At 40.7% G+C, this 20,896-nt stretch overlaps 1 protein-coding gene across 2 annotated transcripts in view; it reads right to left on the reverse strand.

The window, feature by feature from the left end:
* Nucleotides 1-20,540, reverse strand: part of LOC106607391 (receptor-type tyrosine-protein phosphatase epsilon) — a 63,393-nt gene extending 42,853 nt beyond the window's left edge. The window contains exons 1-2 of one of the 2 annotated variants that reach the window (XM_014204316.2): nucleotides 20,207-20,540; nucleotides 844-1,146 (exon numbers count right to left, since the gene is read on the reverse strand). In XM_014204316.2, coding sequence (XP_014059791.2) covers nucleotides 844-961 — 118 coding nt within the window. In that variant the 5' untranslated portion in view covers nucleotides 962-1,146; nucleotides 20,207-20,540. Of the gene's footprint in view, nucleotides 1-843; nucleotides 1,147-1,307; nucleotides 1,449-20,206 lie in introns of those variants that run through there. The other variant, XM_014204321.2, reaches the window with a different exon arrangement.
* Between the last annotated feature and the right edge of the window lie 356 nt (nucleotides 20,541-20,896).

A 20,896-nucleotide genomic window follows, 5' to 3' on the forward strand; every position in this document is an offset into this window, starting at 1 on the left:
GCTATTAAGTGTCTATAATCAGCACAATTGCTTTCATTGCGTATTATTAATATTATTTAAATTACATAGTTATGTTTCAGTGATATATTGGGGGGGACAAATCATATTTTTCCCAGGATGGGGGGGGTCGTGTCCCCCCCGTCCTCCCCGGGATTTCCGCCCCTGTGTCCCAAACACATTCAGTAGCATGGCTGTCTGGCTGGAGCAGTCAGTTGAAGTGCAAAACAAATACATGTCAGAAGGGCGGGTGAACAGAGGAGAGGATGAAAAGAGAGATGAGAGGCTGGAAAAGATACATGTCTAGGCCCTGGGTAAAGCATTAGCCGCCATAATGGGAAACTTCCCTATCAGACAAACAGCAACAGTACTAGAGGGAAGGATGGCTTCACTGGTAAGAAGCAGGTCATGCTACAGACAAATATCACAATCACCACTATATGCTTTACAACTCTATGGCATCAATTGTCAAAAGAATGGCTAGTTGACACAAACTGTTTCCTTTGTTGTAGGATGATGGAAGGTTGAATATTTGCCTGTTCAAAAGCATGAAACTGTATTGAGCCTCTGTTATGGGATTTGCTTTCAGCCAACATGCACTAAGCTTATCCATACACACAAGTCGTCACAGTATCATATGCACTGACATTGAAGCTGTACCATAATCTTGTTTTTGTAATCTCCTATATCACTGTGTCGGAAGAATGGTCAGGGTCAACAAAGTATTTCAAGAATTGAATTTAAATCCTAATTGAAAACAAGGGGCCCTTTGCATTAATAGATGGCATTTAGATTGATTCCCTAAATTGATTGAGTTTAAATGAAATTGACTCAGGGTTTACTCACAGTTCCAAGCAGAGCTGACAGGATTCAGGAGTTGATCCAATAGTCCATAGCAGCCTGAAAGTCTGATTCTCTTCCTGACTGGGCACTTGGGGTTCTGTACCCATAACACAGTCCACATTCACATAGTCTCAGAGGAACAGGGTCTGGTGGGACTGGCCGGGGATGTATTGGTTGTGATCAGGACACACTTTGTTCCTGTAGCTAATGTCCAGTGGGCTGGGATTCAGGGGACTTCCAAGTTTCAGTTCATGACACGGTTTAAAAGTCGTCTCGAACTCAGTGATCTCCATAAACACATACCACCTGAAGAAAGAGAAGACAAGAGAAAAGGTTGGACCATGGTTGCTTCTATTAAAGTGGCTATAGAAAACCTCATTGCCTCCTTACTATGGTGACACCCCCAGATATAGTACATTCAAAATAGCTTCAAAAAGACCAGGGAATTCAATGAATACAGTCATGACCTGGACTCCACTCTGCTTGTTAGTCAAAATACATTTTTCTCTTGCTCATTGTTTGGGCCTGACTCAGAGGAAAAGTCTTTATAAAAGAGATGAACAAACTATAAAGCTACTTCCTGTGTACACCAGGAATGGGTGTCTGATTGAGTGAACTGTACCGTAGAGAGAGATTGTACTATGCTAGACTGTGTGGGTGAGAGAAGGGAGGGTCGAGGATAGAGAGAGAAAAAGAGAGAAAGAAAGAGAAGGGGTGTAGTGTTCACAGTCACGAGTGTGTGTGTGTGTGTGTGTGTGTTATTCTGTTTCTTTGTCTGCACTGAGACAAACCCCTTTGTTCTAGCCCACACAGTGTGGCAAAGCAAAATATGAACATTTCAAGAGCTATTAAATCGCTAAGCATGCAATCTAATCCCACCCACGGCAGAATTTCAGAACAGAGTGAGGAATAGACAATCAGTTACGCTATTTCTCAACAATAGAAACATTGAATACTTAAAATGTTTTACATGACAGCCAAGCCAAACACATACACAATACTGTTTTTATTATGGAATCTACACGAAACACATCCAGTTCTGTACATATTTGAAATTGGCTGTGTTTCATTCCATTGTGGTCTAAACGACTAAGTATTGCTACACATTGTTGCATTTTGGAATCTGAGCACCCAAAACAAAGCATTAACTGTGGCGTTACTCTATGGCTCTAGCAGTGTACGAAGGAAAAAGCATGGCTCTGAGTGCTTACTCGCTCCCTCTCGCTCTCCCAGCCCCAGAGTTCCTCTACCCACAAGTGGAAACACAAAGCCAGATTGTTAGCACCCGGCCACTGAGACAAAGCAGAGGTGAGTCAGTGAACTTAGCTGGAGAAGCCCTCTCACACAGAGCTGTGATGGGAAAATAGGGCCTCCAGGAAAAAGGGAAGAACTATTGTGCAATGTCAGTTTCCTCTGATTAGAAATAATGGACGAGAACCTGGGACAGATAAGGAGCTTCTATTGGGTTACATGATAATGATCATATTCTAAAACTGCTGACACATATCATACAAACAGTTACTTATCCCTGTTGACAGTACATGACTTTCACTGTTCATTGGCTTACTTAGGGATGCACGATATATCGGTTAGTATATCGGAAACGGATGATATTAACTAAAAATGCCAACATCGGCATCGGCCCAATGTCTAGTTCAAAGCCGATGTGCAATACCGATGTCAAAGCTGACGTGCATAGCTACAGTTGAAGTCGGAAGTTTACATACACCTTAGCCAAATACATTTTAACTCTGTTTTTCACAATTCCTGACATTTAAAATCCTAGTAAAAATTCCCTGTCTTACGTAAGCTAGGATCACCACTTTATTTTAAGAATGTGAAATGTCAGAATAATAGTAGAGAGCATGATGTATTTCAGCTTTTATTTCTTTCATCACATTCCCAGTCGGTCAGAAGTTTACATACACTCAATTAGTATTTGGTAGAATTGCCTTTAAATTCTTTAACTTGGGACAAACGTTTCGGGTAGCCTTCCACAAGCTTCCCAAAATAAGTTGGGTGAATTTTGGCCCATTCCTCCTGACAGAGCTGGTGTAACTGAGTCAGGTTTGTAGGCCTCCTTGCTCGCACACGCTTTTTCAGTTCCGCCCATATATTTTCTATAGGACTGAGGTCAGGGCTTTGTGATGGCCACTCCAATACCTTGACTTTGTTGTCCTTAAGCCATTTTTCCACAACTTTGGAAGTATGCTTGGGGTCATTGTCCATTTGGAAGACCAATTTGCGACCAAGCATTAACTTCCTGACTGATGTGTTGAGATCTTGCTTCAATATATCCACATAATTTTCCTCCCTCATGATGCCATCTATTTTGTGAAGTGCAACAGTCCCTCCTGCAGCAAAGCACCCCCACAACATGATACTGATGGTGTTCTTCGGCTTGCAAGCGTCCCCCTTTTCCCTCCAAACATAACGATGGTCATTATGGCCAAACAGTTATATTTTTGTTTCATCAGACCAGAGGACATTTCTCCAAAAAGTACGATCTTTGTCCGCAAGTGCAGTTGTAAACCGTAGTCTGGCTTTTTTATGGCGGTTTTGGAGCAGTGGCTTCTTCCTTGCTGAGCGGCCTTTCAGGTTATGTCGATATAGGACTCGTTTTACTGTGGATATAGATACTTTTGTACCCATTTCCTCCAACCTCTTCACAAGGTCCTTTGCTGTTGATCTGGGATTGATTGGCACTTTTCACACCAAAGTACGTTCATCTCTAGGAGACAGAAGGCATCTCCTTCCTGAGCGATATGACGGCTGCGTGGTCCCATGGTGTTTATACTTGCGTACTATTGTTTGTACAGATGAACGTGGTACCTTCAGGTGTTTGGAAATTGCTCCCAAGGATGAACCAGACTTGGAGGTCTTTTTCTGAGGTCTTGGCTGATTTCTTTTGATTTTACCATGATGTCAAGCAAAGAGGCACTGAGTTTGAAGGTAGGCCTTGAAATACATTCACAGGTACACCTCCAATTGACTCAAATGATGTCAATTAGCCTATCAGAAGCTTCTAAAGACATGACATAATTTTCTGGAATTTTCCAAGCTGTACAGTCAACTTAGTGTATGTAAACTTCTGACCCGCTGGAATTGTGATACAGTGAATAATAAGTGAAATAATCTGTCTGTAAACAATTGTTGGAAAAATGACTTGTGTCATGCACAAAGTAGATGTCCTAACCGACTTGCCAAAACTATATTTTGTTAACAAGAAACTTGTGGAGTGGTTGAAAAACGAGTTTTAATGACTCCAACCTAAGTGTATGTAAACTTCCGACTTCAACTGTATATAACGTAGTTAGATGACATAATGACACCACGAAAAATACAGAGCTACACATAACAAAAGCAGAGACATACTAAGCGCACACTTCCAACAACTAAACAAGTCCAAGTCGAGCAGTCATTTGAAAGAGTAAGAACATTTCAGCAAGACAACTCAAAGACAAAATCCATTAACACCAGATAATGGAATTCATTGCCCTTGACAATCAACAGTTCTCTGTTGTGGATGATGTTGGCTTTTGCCGATTGGTCGAGCACCTCGAGCCCCGGTACACACTACCAAGTAGGCGCTATTTTTCAGATGTTGCCCTACCGGACTTACACAGTATTGTTGAAATGCACATCTATGAGCCACTTGCTATGGGTGTCACTGCTATTAGCTTCACGACTGACATTTGGACCAGCGATGTCAGCTCAATGAGCATGCTGAGTATGACAACACAGTGGGTCGACGAGGATTTCGTACTGAGGAAAGCCGTATTGCATGCTCAAGAATGTGCTGGTTCTCATTCCGCTGCTGCCATTTCAATGGCATTTGAGATGTTTGAAACTTGGAAACATGAACACACTCCTAGCGCCATTCAAACAACTGATTAGAGAAATAAGCTAATCAACTGTGTCATGACGTTGCCCTGTTGGGTGAGGTTTATGATCCCCCCATAAATACCTTTCCCCCTTTTTTCTCCAATCTACAGAATAGGCTCTTGGAAAGCCCTTTGTTAACATTGAGAGAGTATGGTAACATCAAAAGGTTGGGGAATAGAACAATATTTCCCTTTCTCAAGCAGTTGAAAGTGTCAGTTGGTACTTAAAGAATATGATGTCAGATCAGTTGGTGTCTGGGACATTATATCTGATGATAGAATGACATAACTTGTATCTTGGAAAGTCTACACATTCTAGTTATCAGATTCACATGGAATTGTTGTGCAATTTAAATTTTAAATATGAAACTATTTGTGAAAAGATTAAATATAATTTTAGCTTCTAAATGAGAGAATTGTTTTCATAAGTACACTATGCTCACTCAGTGGCCACACCCAAGAGAACAGACATTGGTTGAGAACTATGAAACACGCCCTTCTCTCCCCCAATACAAAAGCCCGTTGACGGAAGTCAACCATAGTTCCTGATGACGTGAGGACTGGTGTCCATTCATTTAAAGGGCTAATTTCAACTACAACTTAACATTTAGTTCCAGAAATGTTAGGACTTTCGACTAGAACAGCCAGAATACACTGTGATCTGATTGTGGCAACTTGGTATGAACTTTGAACGATTATTCACTAAATAAGAAGTGATACCTCCTAGACGTCGCGTTATCAGCTGCAGCTGAAAACGTACGTGGCTTAGGAAAGGACAGACAATCTCCTAATAATGACAGGGTACTTTAACGTATCCGCTCTATAACACTACGATCAGAAAGATTCTTCAAAGGACAATGACGATCTCTGCTGGGTAAGCAGTCTTCCATCTTCGACCCATATCGAAGCGCAGCTCAGTGTAAATATATCTTGCATTTTCATTTTCCGAATAAGTGGTTATTAGAAGGCATAAGATTCTGTATTTACGGTAGCATAGCTTCTCAAGGTCCGATAAAGACCCATTCCCTTTGTCCCTCAGTCTTCCCACTCTTTCATTCAAACCCAACCCCCTTCCTTTGTGTAACCAGCCGTCATATCGGGTTAGCACTAGGGGCTTTTCATGACATGATTAGTAATCGATGTATGATCTTTCCTGTGTATATATGTAATTCTGTGTGATTATTTAGGTATTTAGTAAATAAATAATTAAGCCAATTTGTGTATTGCTGATTCAACTTATTAGCTAGGGTTCGTTCAGATAACCAAGTACTTACGACAATCAGAATGAGACTGAATAAGGTGACGATTAACAATTGACTGCTATTGATAGTAAAGATCTTCAGATCTTTAAGAGAGTGGATTTGGGAGATAACCGAGCTATATAAAATTAATGCTTCCGTGGTGCCCCAGGTTATTAATGGCTTAATTGTTGCATGGTTTAATTAAATCACGTAATCAATTAAACGTTAGGTAATTGATTTGATAAAATAGCATGTCATACCATTTAATCATAGTCAGAGACACGACAACTGCGTCTGCAGCAGATGTGATACCCTCTGTCATGGCATTGAAACGCCTGCTCAACAAAACTGTCGACACACACCGTGGGGTTAAAACTTACAAAAGTACTCGAGGCTGTGAACAAGTGTTTTGGTGGTTTTCTCTCTGAGCCTCTTTACTGTGTCGCCACCATGCTTGATGCTAGGTACAAGGACCGCTACTTCGATGCAGACAAGAAACAGGGTTTACGTGAAGTGTTACATATTGTACACTACACAGCTGGACAAGATGGAAACGGACACAGTGACAGTGCGCACTGAGGAAGAGAGGCCACGGACAGACAGAGCTGAAACTTCAATGGTTGACATGTATGATGAAATCCTGGTTGAGACTGAACAAATGAACAACGAAACAGCACAGCAAGTAAGTGAAAGAAATAGGTTTTGATTACGTTTTACTGGTAATGGAGACATACGTAAATGCCAACAAAATAACTTTTTGGTCAGTGTGGTTTGGTGTGTGTCTGTGGTGTGTGTAACCTTTATTTAACAAGGCAAGACAGTTAAGAACAAATTATTATTTACAATGACGACCAAACCCGGACAACGCTGGGCCAATTGTGCGCTGCCCTATGGGACTCCCAATCACGGCTGGATGTGATACAGCCCAGATTTGAACCAGGGACTGTAGTGATGCCTCTTGCACTGAGATGTGTGTGTGTTAAGTATTTAACTGTACTAGAATGCTTAAAAGGCCACAAAAATGTTAAATATCGGTTATCGTAATCAGGTTTTCTATGGCAAGGAAAATATTGGATATCGGTATCGGACAAAAATGTCATATCGGTGCATCCCTAGTTTACTTGATTTGATTGAGTCAAATTAAGCATATATTTACCCACGCAACATATGGAAGCTGTTTGCCATCTTTCGTGTATGCCAACATATAAATTACTTTATATTATTAAAAGGGTTTTAAGTGGATTGACCCTGAATGCATCTAGGTGCACTGTTTCACAGCAACAAAAATATACAAACTAATAAATTCACATGTTCCTAATGTAATAAATTTTTTGGGCTGAAGTATACATTTGACTAATTGAAGCAGTGTCCATTCAGCCCATATTTTAACTACACCAGTTTACTGATGAGACTACAACATACAAATCACAAGGAGGTCATAATCTATTCCCTGATGATTTAGTAGACACAGTACAACATTTTGTGTCTATTGTGTCTGTCTGTTTCGATACCATGACAAACAATGAAAAAATTCTCTGGATTATGGTATGGCTCAGCCAAGGACAGCCAGAGCATACATAATCTACCTGGACCCCCACGGAGAAAGATGGGTGTGAGTTTACTTTTTGGGAGTTGTTTTTGTGATGGCAACACAATGACCTAAAGAGCATTGCCTAATGATAAATGAGTGACTTTCAAACAAGTACAACAGCACTGAAAGTCACAAAATATAGTAAAGTTATTACAACTGCACTCCGTACTTGTAATCCAAGAATGTGAAAAACTGGATTGTAGATGAACAATTGCACAATAACAAGCAAGGCTAAACATGATAAAACATTTCCCTCAACCCTTGATCACCATGCTGTGCAAAGTAGCCTGCAAGAGTCCAGCAGATACAGTCACAGGAGCCCCACACTGACACAGGACCGTCACTGATGGCACAGCCCCACCCCCTGACCAGGTCATGCACAAACAAATCACATTAGAGAAGCTGTCAGTCAAATATGAATCATAGTGTATCCCGGCAGAAATGGCCCTGTGAGTGATCTCTGGAGCTGGAAAGATAATGCTGCTTTAGCTTTCTACTGGACTTTTACTAACGTTTCTTCACTATGATATTATTTACAGACGAGGAAGTGAATGAAGAAAAGCAGTACTTGCAATTAAAAAATATGTGAATATCAATTACCAAACTATTATCTGGGGCTAGATCAGTCACATTGCCCTAACATGGAATATCGCTAAGCGTACACTATGTAGGGAGTTTTTCAGGAAAATAATGAACCAAATGGAGCTAAGCACAGGCAAACATGGTATGTCTGCTTTCCACCAGACACTGGGAGATGAATTCACCTTTCAGAAGGACAATAACAATAAACAATAAAACCCAAAGCCAAATCTACACTGGATTTGCTTACCAAGAAGACGGTGATTGTTCCTGAGTGGCCATGATACAGTTTTGACTTAAATCTTCTTGAAAATCTATGGCAAGACTTGAATATAGTTGTCAAGCAATGATCAACAACCAATTTGACAGAGCTTGAAGCATTTTGAAAATAATAATAAGCAGATAATGTACAATCCAAGTGTGCAAAGCTTTTAGAGACTTAAAGAGAAACACCCACAGCTGTAATCACCTCCAAAGGTGATTCTAACATGTATGTTAGAATCCTTACAGTGGGAATTCCTACAGTGCATTCGGAAATAATTCAGACCCCTTGACTATTTCCACATTTTGTTACATTACAGCCTTATTTTAAAATTGATTAAATACATGTTTTTCCTCATCTACACACAATACCCCATAATCATCAAGCGAAAACAGGTTTTTAGACATTTTAGCAAATGTATTCAAAATAAAAAACTGAAATATCTTATTTACATAACTATTCAGACCATTTGCTATGATACTCAAAATTGAGCTCAGGTGCATCCTGCTTCCATTGATCATCCTTGAGATGTTTCTACAACTTGATTGGAGTCCACCTGTGGTAAATTCAATTGATTGGACATGATTTGGAAAGGCACACACCGGTCCCACAGTTGACAGTGCATGTCAGAGCAAAAACCAAACCATGAGGTCAAAGGAATTGTCAGTAGAGCTCCGAGACAGCATTGTGTCGAGGCACAGATCTCGGGAAGAGTACCAAAACATTTCTGCAGCATTGAAGGTCTTCAACAACACAGTGGCCTCCGTCATTCTTAAAGTTTGGAACCACCAAGACTCTTCCTAGAGCAATCAGGGAAGAAGGGACTTGGTCAGGGAGGTTACCAAGAACCCAATGGTCACTGAAAGAGTTCCATTGAAGATTGGAGAACCTTCCAGAAGGATAACCATCTCTGCAGCACTCCACCAATCAGGCCTTTATGGTAGAGTGGCCAGACGGAAACCACTTCTCTAAAAAGGCAAATGACAGCCAGCTTGGAGTTTGCAAAAAGGCACCTAAAGGACTTTCAGACCATGAGAAACAAGATTCTCTGGTCTGAGGAAACCAAGATTGAGCTCTTTGGCCTGAATGCCAAGCGTCACATCTGGAGGAAACCAGGCACCGCTGATCACCTAGCCAATACCATCCCTACGGTGAAGCATGGTTGTTGCAGCATCATGCTGTGGGGATGTATTTCAGCGGCAGGGATTGGGAGACTAGTCAGGATCGAGGGAAAGATGGAGCAGGAGAAATCATTGATGAAAACCTGCTCCAGAGCGCTCAGGACCTCAGACTGGGGTGATGGTTCACCTTCCAACAGGACAACAACCCTTAGCACACAGCCAAGACAATGCAGGAGTGGCTTCAGGACAAGTCTCTGAATGACCTTGAGTGGCCCAACCAGAGCCCGAACATGTCTGTAGAGACCTGAAAATAGCTGTGCAGCGAAGCTCCCCATCCAACCTGACAGAGCTTGAGAGGATCTGCAGAGACTAATTGGAGAAACTACCCAAATACAGATGTGCCAAGATTGTAGCGTCATACCCAAGAAGACTCGAGGCTGTAATCGCTGCCAAAGGTGCTTCAACAAAGTACTGAGTAAAGGGTCTGAATGCTTACGTAAATGTGATATCAGTTTGCCCCAAAAAAATTTACCTGTTTTTTCTTTGTCATTATGGGGTATTGTGTGTAGATTGATGAGGACTTTTTTTTTCTTTAATCCCTTTTAGAATAAGGCTAACATAACATTACATTTACATTACATTACATTTAAGTCATTTAGCAGACGCTCTTATCCAGAGCGACTTACAAATTGGTGCATTCACCTTATGATATCCAGTGGAACAACCACTTTACAATAGTGCATCTAAATCTTTTAAGGGGGGGGGTTAGAAGGATTACTTTATCCTATCCTAGGTATTCCTTAAAGAGGTGGGGTTTCAGGTGTCTCCGGAAGGTGGTGATTGACTCCGCTGTCCTGGCGTCGTGAGGGAGCTTGTTCCACCATTGGGGTGCCAGAGCAGCAAACAGTTTTGACTGGGCTGAGCGGGAACTGTGCTTCCTCAGAGGAAGGGGGGCCAGCAGGCCAGAGGTGGATGAACGCAGTGCCCTTGTTTGGGTGTAGGGCCTGATCAGAGCCTGAAGGTATGGAGGTGCCGTTCCCTTCACAGCTCCGTAGGCAATCACCATGGTCTTGTAGCGGATGCGAGCATCAACTGGAAGCCAGTGGAGAGAGCGGAGGAGCGGGGTGACGTGAGAGAACTTGGGAAGGTTGAACACCAGACGGGCTGCGGCGTTCTGGATGAGTTGTAGGGGTTTAATGGCACAGGCAGGGAGCCCAGCCAACAGCGAGTTGCAGTAATCAACAATAATAACAAAATGTGGAAAAAGTCAAGGGGTTTGAATACTTTCCGAAGGCACTGTGAGTGTGTATATAAATATATATAAACACACACACTCTCAACATGATGCAGGACTCCATCACTCTCCTTCGCCAAAAAGCCCTTACACAGCCCGGAGGTGTGTTGGGTCATTGTCCTGTTGAAAAACAAATGATAGTCCCACTAAGCGCAAACCAGATGTGATGGTGTATCGCTGCAGAATGCTGTGGTAGCCATGCTGGTTAAGTGTGCCTTGAATTCTAAACAAATCACAAACAGTGTCAAAAGCAAAGCACCCCCACACCATCACACCTCCATGCGTCACAGTGAAAACCACACGTGATGATCATCACTCACCTACTCTGCGTCTCACAAAGACACGGCGGTTGGAACCAATAATCTCAAATTTGCGCTCATCAGACCAAAGGACAGATTTCCACCAGTCTAATGTCCATTGCTCGTGTGTCTTGGCCCAAGCAAGTCGCTTCCTATTATTGGAGTCCTTTAGTAGTGGTTTCTTTGCAGCAATTCGGCCATGAAGGCCTGATTCACACAGTCTCCTCTGAACAGTTGATGTTGAGATGTGTCTGTTACTTGAACTTTGTGAAGCATTTATATGGGCTGCAATTTCTGAGGCTGGTAACTCTAATGAACGTATCCTCTGCAGCAGAAGTAACTCTGGGTCTTCATTTCCTGTGGCGGTCCTCATGAGAGCCAGTTTCATCATAGCACTTGATGGTTTTTGTGACTGCACTTCAAGAAACTTTAAAAGTTCTTCAAATTTTCCGGATTGACTGACCTTCATGTCTTAAAGTAATGATGGACTGTCATTTATCTTTGCTTATTTGAGCTGTTCTTGCCATAATATGGACTTGGTCTTTTACCAAATAGGGCTATCTTCTGTATACCACTCCTACTTTGTCACAACACAACTAACTGATTGGCTCAAACGCATTAAGGAAAGAAATTCCACAAATGAACTTTTAACAAGGCACACCTTTTAATTGAAATGCATTCCTGGTGACTACCTCATGAAGCTGGTTGAGAGAATTCCAAAAGTGTGCAAAGCTTTAGTCAAGGCAAAGGGTGGCTACTTTGAAGAATCTCAAATATATTTTGTTTTGTTTAACACTTTTTTGATTACTACATGATTCCATGTGTTATTTCATCATTTTGATGTCTTCACTATTATTAAAGAATGTAGAAAATAGTACAATATAAAAAAAAACCTTGAATGAGTAGGTTTGTCCAAACTTTTGACTGGTACATATATACATTTTTTTAATATATTTGTTTTTATTTGAGTCATTTAGCATATGCTCTTATCCAGAGTGACTTACTTAGTGCATCCATCTTAAGATAGCTAGGTGGTACAACCACATATATATTTGATATGCTATATATGAGCACATTACCAAGCAGCCAACCTTCTTGCACCAACACCATGCAATTACTGTAAAAATATTACAGTAAGAGCATTGGTACCATGAACCTGATTATGGTAACATTATGTACTGTAAATTTACAGCATTATACTGGCAGCAGAGTTGCCAGCAAACAACTGTAATTATATAATACAGCTGTGTTGCTGTAGTGATTACAGTATGCTACAGTATAATGCTGTATTGTATAATACCACTGTTTTTCTTACTGTAAATCATTTTACAGCATCCCTGCTGTAAAGAAAACATACAGTATTTAGTTGGCAACTCTGCTGTCAATATAATGCTGTATATTACAGGGAAAGGTTTTACAGTGTAAAGTAGACATGCTATAGGCCAGAATAATTACTCAATTTGCCCATTGGCTAAGAGAGAGGACATATGCCAGTCATTAAGATTTTATGTGTGAAGTCATCATGTAGCACTCATCTGTGACTTGATCATTCATTCAAACTTACTTACAAACACACAGCATCAAGTAGTGCATAAGCCATGCATAGCCTCCACATAGCAGCCAAAACATTGATTGGAAAATATTTCCAAATAATGTGACATTTTAAATGCCAGTGTTGGATTACAAATACATTGTAGGCTTCTTAGTTAATGACATAAGATTATGTTGTATTTTAAGGGAAGTGCCTTGCTAGTTGCTCCACTACGAAGCATCTTTAAGCAGAAAGAGTTAAAAGGGCTATTCCACGTGCATGTCGATATATTTCTGGGATGCAGGACATCTAACATCTGTAGTTGTGGTTTCTAGACATACTGAACACGGATGTGTGGGGACGTTTGAGGAGGTTTTGCCAGGTGGATGTGTGGAGCTTTGCCTTTGAAATGCTAGATACATATTCATCACAGATATTGCATTTCATGTCATAAATGACTGTGATCGATTTAGAGCGTGGACGGAAGAGCAAAGAAAACCTCAACCAATGGCTCCAGAGATCCCCACCCTTGAGTTTTAGGGGACCAAAAATTACACTTCTAGGCCACAGCCAAGGCGGGACCAGGAACTGGCAAACATAATCATTACAATTACAACTCAACGTATCCTCTACAATGTGGGGTCCAACTTTATCAGAACTCCTCACATGTTCATCATGCTGAAAAATAAACATTAGTTATTCCACAATGATGGGAAATACATGGTAATTAGTGTCATAATAATTTTACAATTTAGTAATTTAGCATACACTCTCCCAGTGCATACATTTTTCGTACTGGTCCCGCATGCGAATCGAACCCTACAACTCTGGCGTTGTAAGTGCCATGCTCTACCAGCTGAGCCACACGGGAATCATAAAACATACTGTACTTTACAGTTTCAGTTTCTAGGATGCCATTCAAGAACTACGCAGCACCGTCATCTTTTCAAATGTTTCAAATTAGCTTCTCACAGCTGGGTTTCATGACTGCTTAAGTTAAGAGTTTTAAAGAAACAGCTCTTTGTGTTAGCTTGCAGACGGGCACATTAAAGTGAAAAGACACTTCCTTCTCTCCCTCAACATCTACTCACTGTAACCACTGGCATTCCCTATAAATGAACATCCTCTCCACTGAGTCAGATCAGGACACATCAAGTTGTTGAATGATATCTGATGTGCAACACACAACAGTCGATCACGACTTGTCGATGTGGTCATCCTGTTGATGACCTTGCTCTCTGTGATGCTACAATAAACTGTCTATTACAGTAATCTTATGCAAAGGCCCAATGATGATAACATAGATAGAGGTTTTGTAAGGCAGTGCACTATAACTGACATGTCCCACATCCCACAATCCATATAAGGAGCATGGGCAATTCCATTCCCACACAGTTTATCATTCTGATTACAAGGAAACGTTGTTGTGTATTTTTTTGGCAAGCCAACCTCCTCCCACAGCTTTCACTACAGGGAAGTGAAAGGCCAGGCATAACTTATCAACTTGGTTTGCTCCAGTGTGACTAATGCATTGTAACATGCAAACTCAGGTTGATACTTCAATGTGTCATGTTTCCTCTCCCCCAGGGACAGATTTAGCCTATGTGCATGCACACACGTGCATACAAGGTCGCTCTGCTTCTTCTCTCTCTCTATTTTACTTTCTCTCACTCCAGCAGGCCTCTTAGCAACAGAAGACTTCTTAAGCATCCTATTTCAAGGACACAAAGCAGACTAAATAAAATATAACAACATTCTAGAGCCTCTTAACTTCATCATCCCAATTGTAATTACCCAGCTGCTCACAAACAGATGTATAGTAGCAATAAGCTCAGATGCACCCTTCAATCTCAGCTTTAGTAGAACACACACCAGGGTGGTTTGCAATTGTCAGTCAATCCATATGGTCTGCAATATATGCCAAATGAGCCAAGTAGGAGCATACTACCAGGGGTTTAAACATAAACCGTGTTGATTGTATCAGCACATTTGGGTATACAGGGCAGTTCAAAATAAACTGTACATTTTCTATGAGATTTCATACATTTTTATATCAGCCAGCCACTTTAACACTTCCTGGCAATACTATGCAACTCAATCCTTGCAAAGATTTTAATGAACGAAACCCCAAATCTTGCAGCATACTCCAAGCAGAATATGAATAATGAAAGATGGACAATGTAGCCTTTGTGTTTATTTCCTGCGATTTGCAAACACAGTGAAGTGAACACGGCTTCCCAGTGTCCTCCCTATGGATGGAATGGTAAACAGTTCACAGCCAATTCCCACTTCAGATTAGCAGGGGAAATGGCTAAATTGACCTCTATCTAGACTCAATCTCCTCAGAGATGGACAATTCATCCATATCCACTCCCTCTCATCTAATCTCTCCCTCCCCTTTTTATCCATCCGATGTCCAACTGCATACCTGATGGGACTGTAAAGGCTGCAGGATTAGATTTTATAGCTGTAATATAATTGTGCTTCTATGGCAACCATTGAATTATTCCTTAGGCAGATGGCAATCTGAATCTTTTCAGCAAACAATGTCAGAGCACGGAAGTGGATCTTGACATTCATATAACAACCCTGGGCAACCATGGGTGTGTTACACACAAAATACACATACAGTATAAACTATGCCATTTGTTTGAAATGTCTGTCTTTAACTGAATTGCAATTAAGCAAAAGCCAAACCTGAGAAACACTGTTATTGAAGTGATTACCCACTACCCAGAATGTGAATCAGGACATGAAAAAAAAGTAATCATGAAATGAATCATCTCCATTTGAGCAACACGTATCTAATCCCATCCCACATATCTCCAGGTCTGTAAAAAAGCCAATATATTATTCATCGACTTCTGGATGAAGCATCTGTTTATCAGTCTAAAATTATCTAGCTTTATTTTGGTCATTTGATCAGGGATAGAACTGAAGGATATTACAGCACTGATATTGTGAATGAATAACATCTATAATTCATGCATGAGAATACTGATTAATTTGAATGCTAGGCCTATGTCACATATTGGACCAATTACTGACAAATGTACCTCAGAGTCTATTTGCTGTTATACAGGCTAATAGGGTTTCTTCACATTAAACAGAGAAATGACTTGTTGCACGTGGTATATCCTTTCAATGATGTGCCTTTGTTAAGAGGATCGGATTTTAGAAAGGTATGCAAACAAACACAGCACACATTCAATCAATCCAGTCCCCCAGAAACCTGTCTGAAAGGTTAAATGCAGGCTCCTGTTATAAACATGACAGGAGAATCAACATTACCTAAACGAAGAGCACACATAAATGTATTTATACAATGGGTGGGTCTAAACCATGGACACTGATTGGTTAAAAGCTATGACGTTGAAATGCCTTTTTACTCTGTTGCCTCTCACTGCGCAATCCAATGTCTCATCAGCCCAGGCAGGGAAGTTATAAACTTGATCTCCACTATAAAAAGCATCTAGACATTATCTCACATTTCTTTTAGACAAACATGTAGTTTTCAACAGCAGAGATTTGTATAAACCTTGCTGTCTATCTCTCCAACATTTGCAACATTGTTTCAATATTCAGATTCGATCTCCAACTGTCCCCATAGTAATGAACGTGTAGGGTTTGGGATTCGGGCCGAGAGAGAGGCAGGCAGCTTTTCTCAGCCAGTCGAAATCATGAATCAGCTGGCATCATTTTTATGGATATATACAAAGACATGCAAATTGAAAAAAGGTAAAACGAAACGAAGTGCAGCTAGTTTGCAGTCTTTCCAGCTTCAGTTTGAAGTTATTGTGTTAGCTGTGTTGTTGGCTAGCTCCCCTGAACAACAGTGTCCTAAAGAGAGAGCACATTTTCTATGCCAGGCGAAATCGTGCCTCATTAGGTCATTGTTACGGATGTCTCCAAATAAATAAATGTCACTAGCAAACAGCTTAAACAAATGCAGCTACTGTTGTTATTCTGTCTGCACTGTTGGACTTGACTGAAAATTAGCCGAGTTGGCTAGCTACAGTGGTTTGCGAAAGTATTTACCCCACTTGGCATTTTTCCTATTTTGTTGCCTTACAACCTGGAATTAAAATAGATTTTGGGGGGAGTTGTATCATTTGATTTACACAACATGCCTACCACTTTCAAGATGCAAAAGTCAATACTTTGTAGAAGCACCTTTCGCAGCAATTACAGCTGCAAGTCTCTTGGGGTATGTCTCTATAACTAGCCACTGGGATTTTTGCCCATTCTTCAAGGCAAAACTGCTCCAGCTCCATCAAGTTGGATGGGTTCCGCTGGTGTACAGCAATCTTTAAGTCATACCACAGATTCTCAATTTGATTGAGGTCTGGGCTTTGACTAGGCCATTCCAAGACATTTAAATGTTTCCCCTTAAACCACTCGAGTGTTGCTTTAACAGTATGCTTAGGGTCGTTGTCCTGCTGGAAGGTGAACCTCCGTAACAGTCTCAAATCTCTGGAAGACTGAAACAGGTTTCTCCTCAAGAATTTCCCTGTATTTAGCACCATCCATGATTCCTTCAATTCTGACCAGTTTCCCAGTCCCTGCCAATGAAAAATATCCCCACAGCATGATGCTGCCACCACCATGTTTCACTGTGGGGATGAGATTCTCGGGGTGATGAGAGGTGTTGGATTTGCGCCAGACATAGCGTTTTCCTTGATTGCCAAAAAGCTCAATTTTAGTCTCATCTGACCAGAGTACCTTCTTCCATATGTTTGGGGAGTCTCCCACATGCCTTTTGGCGAACACCAAACGTGTTTGCTTCTTTTTTTTCTTTAAGCAATGGCTTTTTTTCTGGCCACTCTTCCGTAAAGCCCAGCTCTGTGGAGTGTACGGCTTAAAGTGGTCCTATGGATAGATACTCCAATCTCCGCTGTGGAGCTTTGCAGCTCCCTCAGGGTTATCTTTGGTCTCTTTGTTGCCTCTCTGATTAATGCCCTCCTTGCCTGGACCTCTCTTGGCAGGTTTGTTGTGGTGTCATATTCTTTCCATTTCTTAATAATGGATTTAATGGTGCTCCATGGGATGTTCGAAGTAGTGGTGTTGCAGACTCTGGGGCCTTTCAGAACAGGTGTATATATATACTGAGATCATGTGACAGATCATGTGACACTTTGATTGCACACAGATGGACTTTATTTAACTAATTATGTGACTTCTGAAGGTAATTGGTTGCACCAGATCTTATTTTGGGGCTTCATTACAAAGGGGTGAATACATATGCAGGCACCACTTTTTAGTTTTTAACATTTTTTTTAAACAAGTAATTTTTTTACATTTCACATCACCAATTTGGACTATTTTGTGTATGTCCATTACTTGAAATCCAAATAAAAATCTATTTAAATTACAGGTTGTAATACAACAAAATAGGAAAAACGCCAAAGGGGATGAATACTTTTGCAAGGCACTGTAGCAATAGCAAGCAAGGGATAAGAACGTTGCCAGCCAGTATGGCAATGGAACATTTAGAATGAACGACTGAGTCATGTTCATATATACAGAACAAAAAGACTGAACGACTTGGTCGGTCTCTGGCAACCGAACCAATGGAATAAATGACCAGCCGTATTGGGTAGCAACCCTAGATTTGTGTCGGGACTATATCTTGTGGAAGGATGAAATAGTATGAGTAAATTCAGCAAAATAAAGTTTTTAATTGAGATATGTCAATCATTATTTTAATATGTTGGCAACCCGTTATATAAAAGTGATAATGCCCGTATTGGCACTGGTTTGCAGGCCTGAGACTAACACCCATGCCAATATATCCTCCAAACACCGGCTTCTCGGGCGTTATCACTTAACTATACAATGGGTGGGTCTAATCCTAAACGTTGATTGGTTAAAACCACATTCTAGCCGGTGCTAATTCCACAAATTACCACTGGCTAAAGCTATTATGTTGAAATGCCTATTTACTCTGTTCCATCTGACTGCGCAATCCACTGTCTGTCTATCAGTTCAGCAACACAATTTATAAAGTTGATCTCCACTGTAAAAAGCATCTAGCCATTATCTCCCATTTCTTTTAGACTAGACATTGGTTTTCAATAGCAGAGTTTTGTATAAACCTTGCTGTCTGTTGCTCTGACATTGGCAACATTGTTTCAATATTGAAATTCGATCTCCAGCTGTCCCATAGTAAAGAACATGTAGGGGTTGGGAGTCGGGACGAGAAATACAGGCAGGCAGCTTTTATCAGCCAGTCGAAATCACGAATCAGCATAGTTTTTATGGATATATACAAAGAAATGTCAATAGAAAAGAAACGAAATGCAGCTAGTTTGCAGTCTACCCAGCTTCGGTTTGACGTGATTGGGTTAGCTGTGTTGTTCGCTAGCTCCTCTGAAGAAGAGTGTCCTGATGAGAGCACATTTTCTATGCCATGTGAAATATCGCATCATTAGCTAATTGTTATGAATGTCTCCAAATAAATGTCACTAGAAATAAATGTCTCCAAATAACCATTGCAATAGAACATTTAGAACGAAACGTTTGGGTCACGTCCATAGCTATAGAACAAAAATACTTAACGACCAGCCTGGCTTGGATAGCAACCCTAGATTTGTGTCGGGGATATATATATCTTGTGTAAGGATGAAATGGTATGAATAAATTCATCAAAATAACGTTTTTTAATGAAAATATGTCAATCATTATGTTGATATGTTGGTAACCCGTTGTATAAAAGTGATAATGCCCGAGAAGGTGGTGTTTGGAGGATATATTGGCATGGTTTGCCAGCCCTTGTAAAAACCCATGTCAATAGATAACATATCTAATGCACCCCTACCAATTACAGTATCGAGCAATTTCTTAGGTACACAGCTAGAATATCTACTTTTAAAAGATGCACATGTCTCATACAGCATCTATCATTGAAGGTGGTCAAGGGTGAACCAAAGTTGTGACATTAGGCAACCTGCTGCTGTATTGGGTAGCCTACAAATAAATATCCAATGTGTTCTCTGCTCCTCGCCCCTGCCTGATTCCGTCTAAACCGGGTGGGCTAACCTCAACACCCTGTCCTTAGTGACGGTGTAAGATACTGCTGGTGAATATGAGCTTCGGAAGGCACAGAAAAGTGCAATTTAAACAGGTTTAGATCCACAGTTATCAAACGTTATCAATTAATGCATTCGTGAACATTCTTGGTGGTCGCAAGAGGAACGGGTTTGCTGTACGTACTGTAGTGTAGACGTCGCCAACCTCGTATCATGCTAATTTAAGGAACTGCGGTACGCAAAATATCGAATTATTCATGTTGCATTCAAAGCTTGCACACAATATGCCATGGACAATATGAGAATAGAGGTTTTGAAATCTGCCATATATAAATGCGCTGGGCCTATTCACAGTGCTCGTTGACACGGATTGAATTGTAAAACATGATTGGTTGGGTAGGCTATATCGGATAGGTCTACATTAGAGAGCTATCTCAGAACTGTTTTTTTTATTTGTTCACTTGGCTCAGGTTGCTAGGCTAAGGCTGGCATATGAATAGAAAGAAGTGGCATCATCAAAGCAGATACATTCTTACCGTAGAGATGTAGGAAATGTGATATCGCAGCGTCTTGAGGAATTATATGGTTTATTGGCTGAGAAAAAAAACTATGTGTTTTTATTCGCTGGTGTTAATGAGATGTGGATATGAAAATGAAGACTATCTTCCATGCCGCAAACCTCTTAGGAAAAGATTAATCTTGCTGCCCGGCCGATGATGCCGTAGTATAAAAGTCGCTATGAGAGAAGTAGACCTGGTCCGTCCCACGGGGCGCATAGGCTACATGAATCTGCATCAGGCAGGTCGGAGTGAGCATCACTGCAGAGCGGCGCATCATCTACATCACTCAATTCGTAATGATGATAGCTGCTGGACGTTCCATGATAATAATTTTCTCTATGATTCTGTGTTTTTCCTGTAAACACGCCTACGTATTGAAATTAAATTAAAGTGACATCGCACAAGTAGGCTACTAGCATACGTGTAATAGGCCTAATGGTTATAACATGCCTAATAAAAAGGCACGTGGCACATAGCACATCAAGTGATGAGAATTAAAGTTAGATGATTTTCTGGTAGCCTAAATATGTCGTTTTTGTTTTATGTTTAGGCCTTTCTAAGCTATTTATCCTACAATGACTAATTCCTGAACATAAGCTACACACTTAATTATTAGCCTACACCGTTTTATTTAAAGGTTGATTAACGTTGTTATCTTGTTCGAGA

Source organism: Salmo salar, chromosome ssa01 (assembly GCF_905237065.1).
Source record: "Salmo salar chromosome ssa01, Ssal_v3.1, whole genome shotgun sequence".
NCBI lineage: Eukaryota > Metazoa > Chordata > Actinopteri > Salmoniformes > Salmonidae > Salmo > Salmo salar.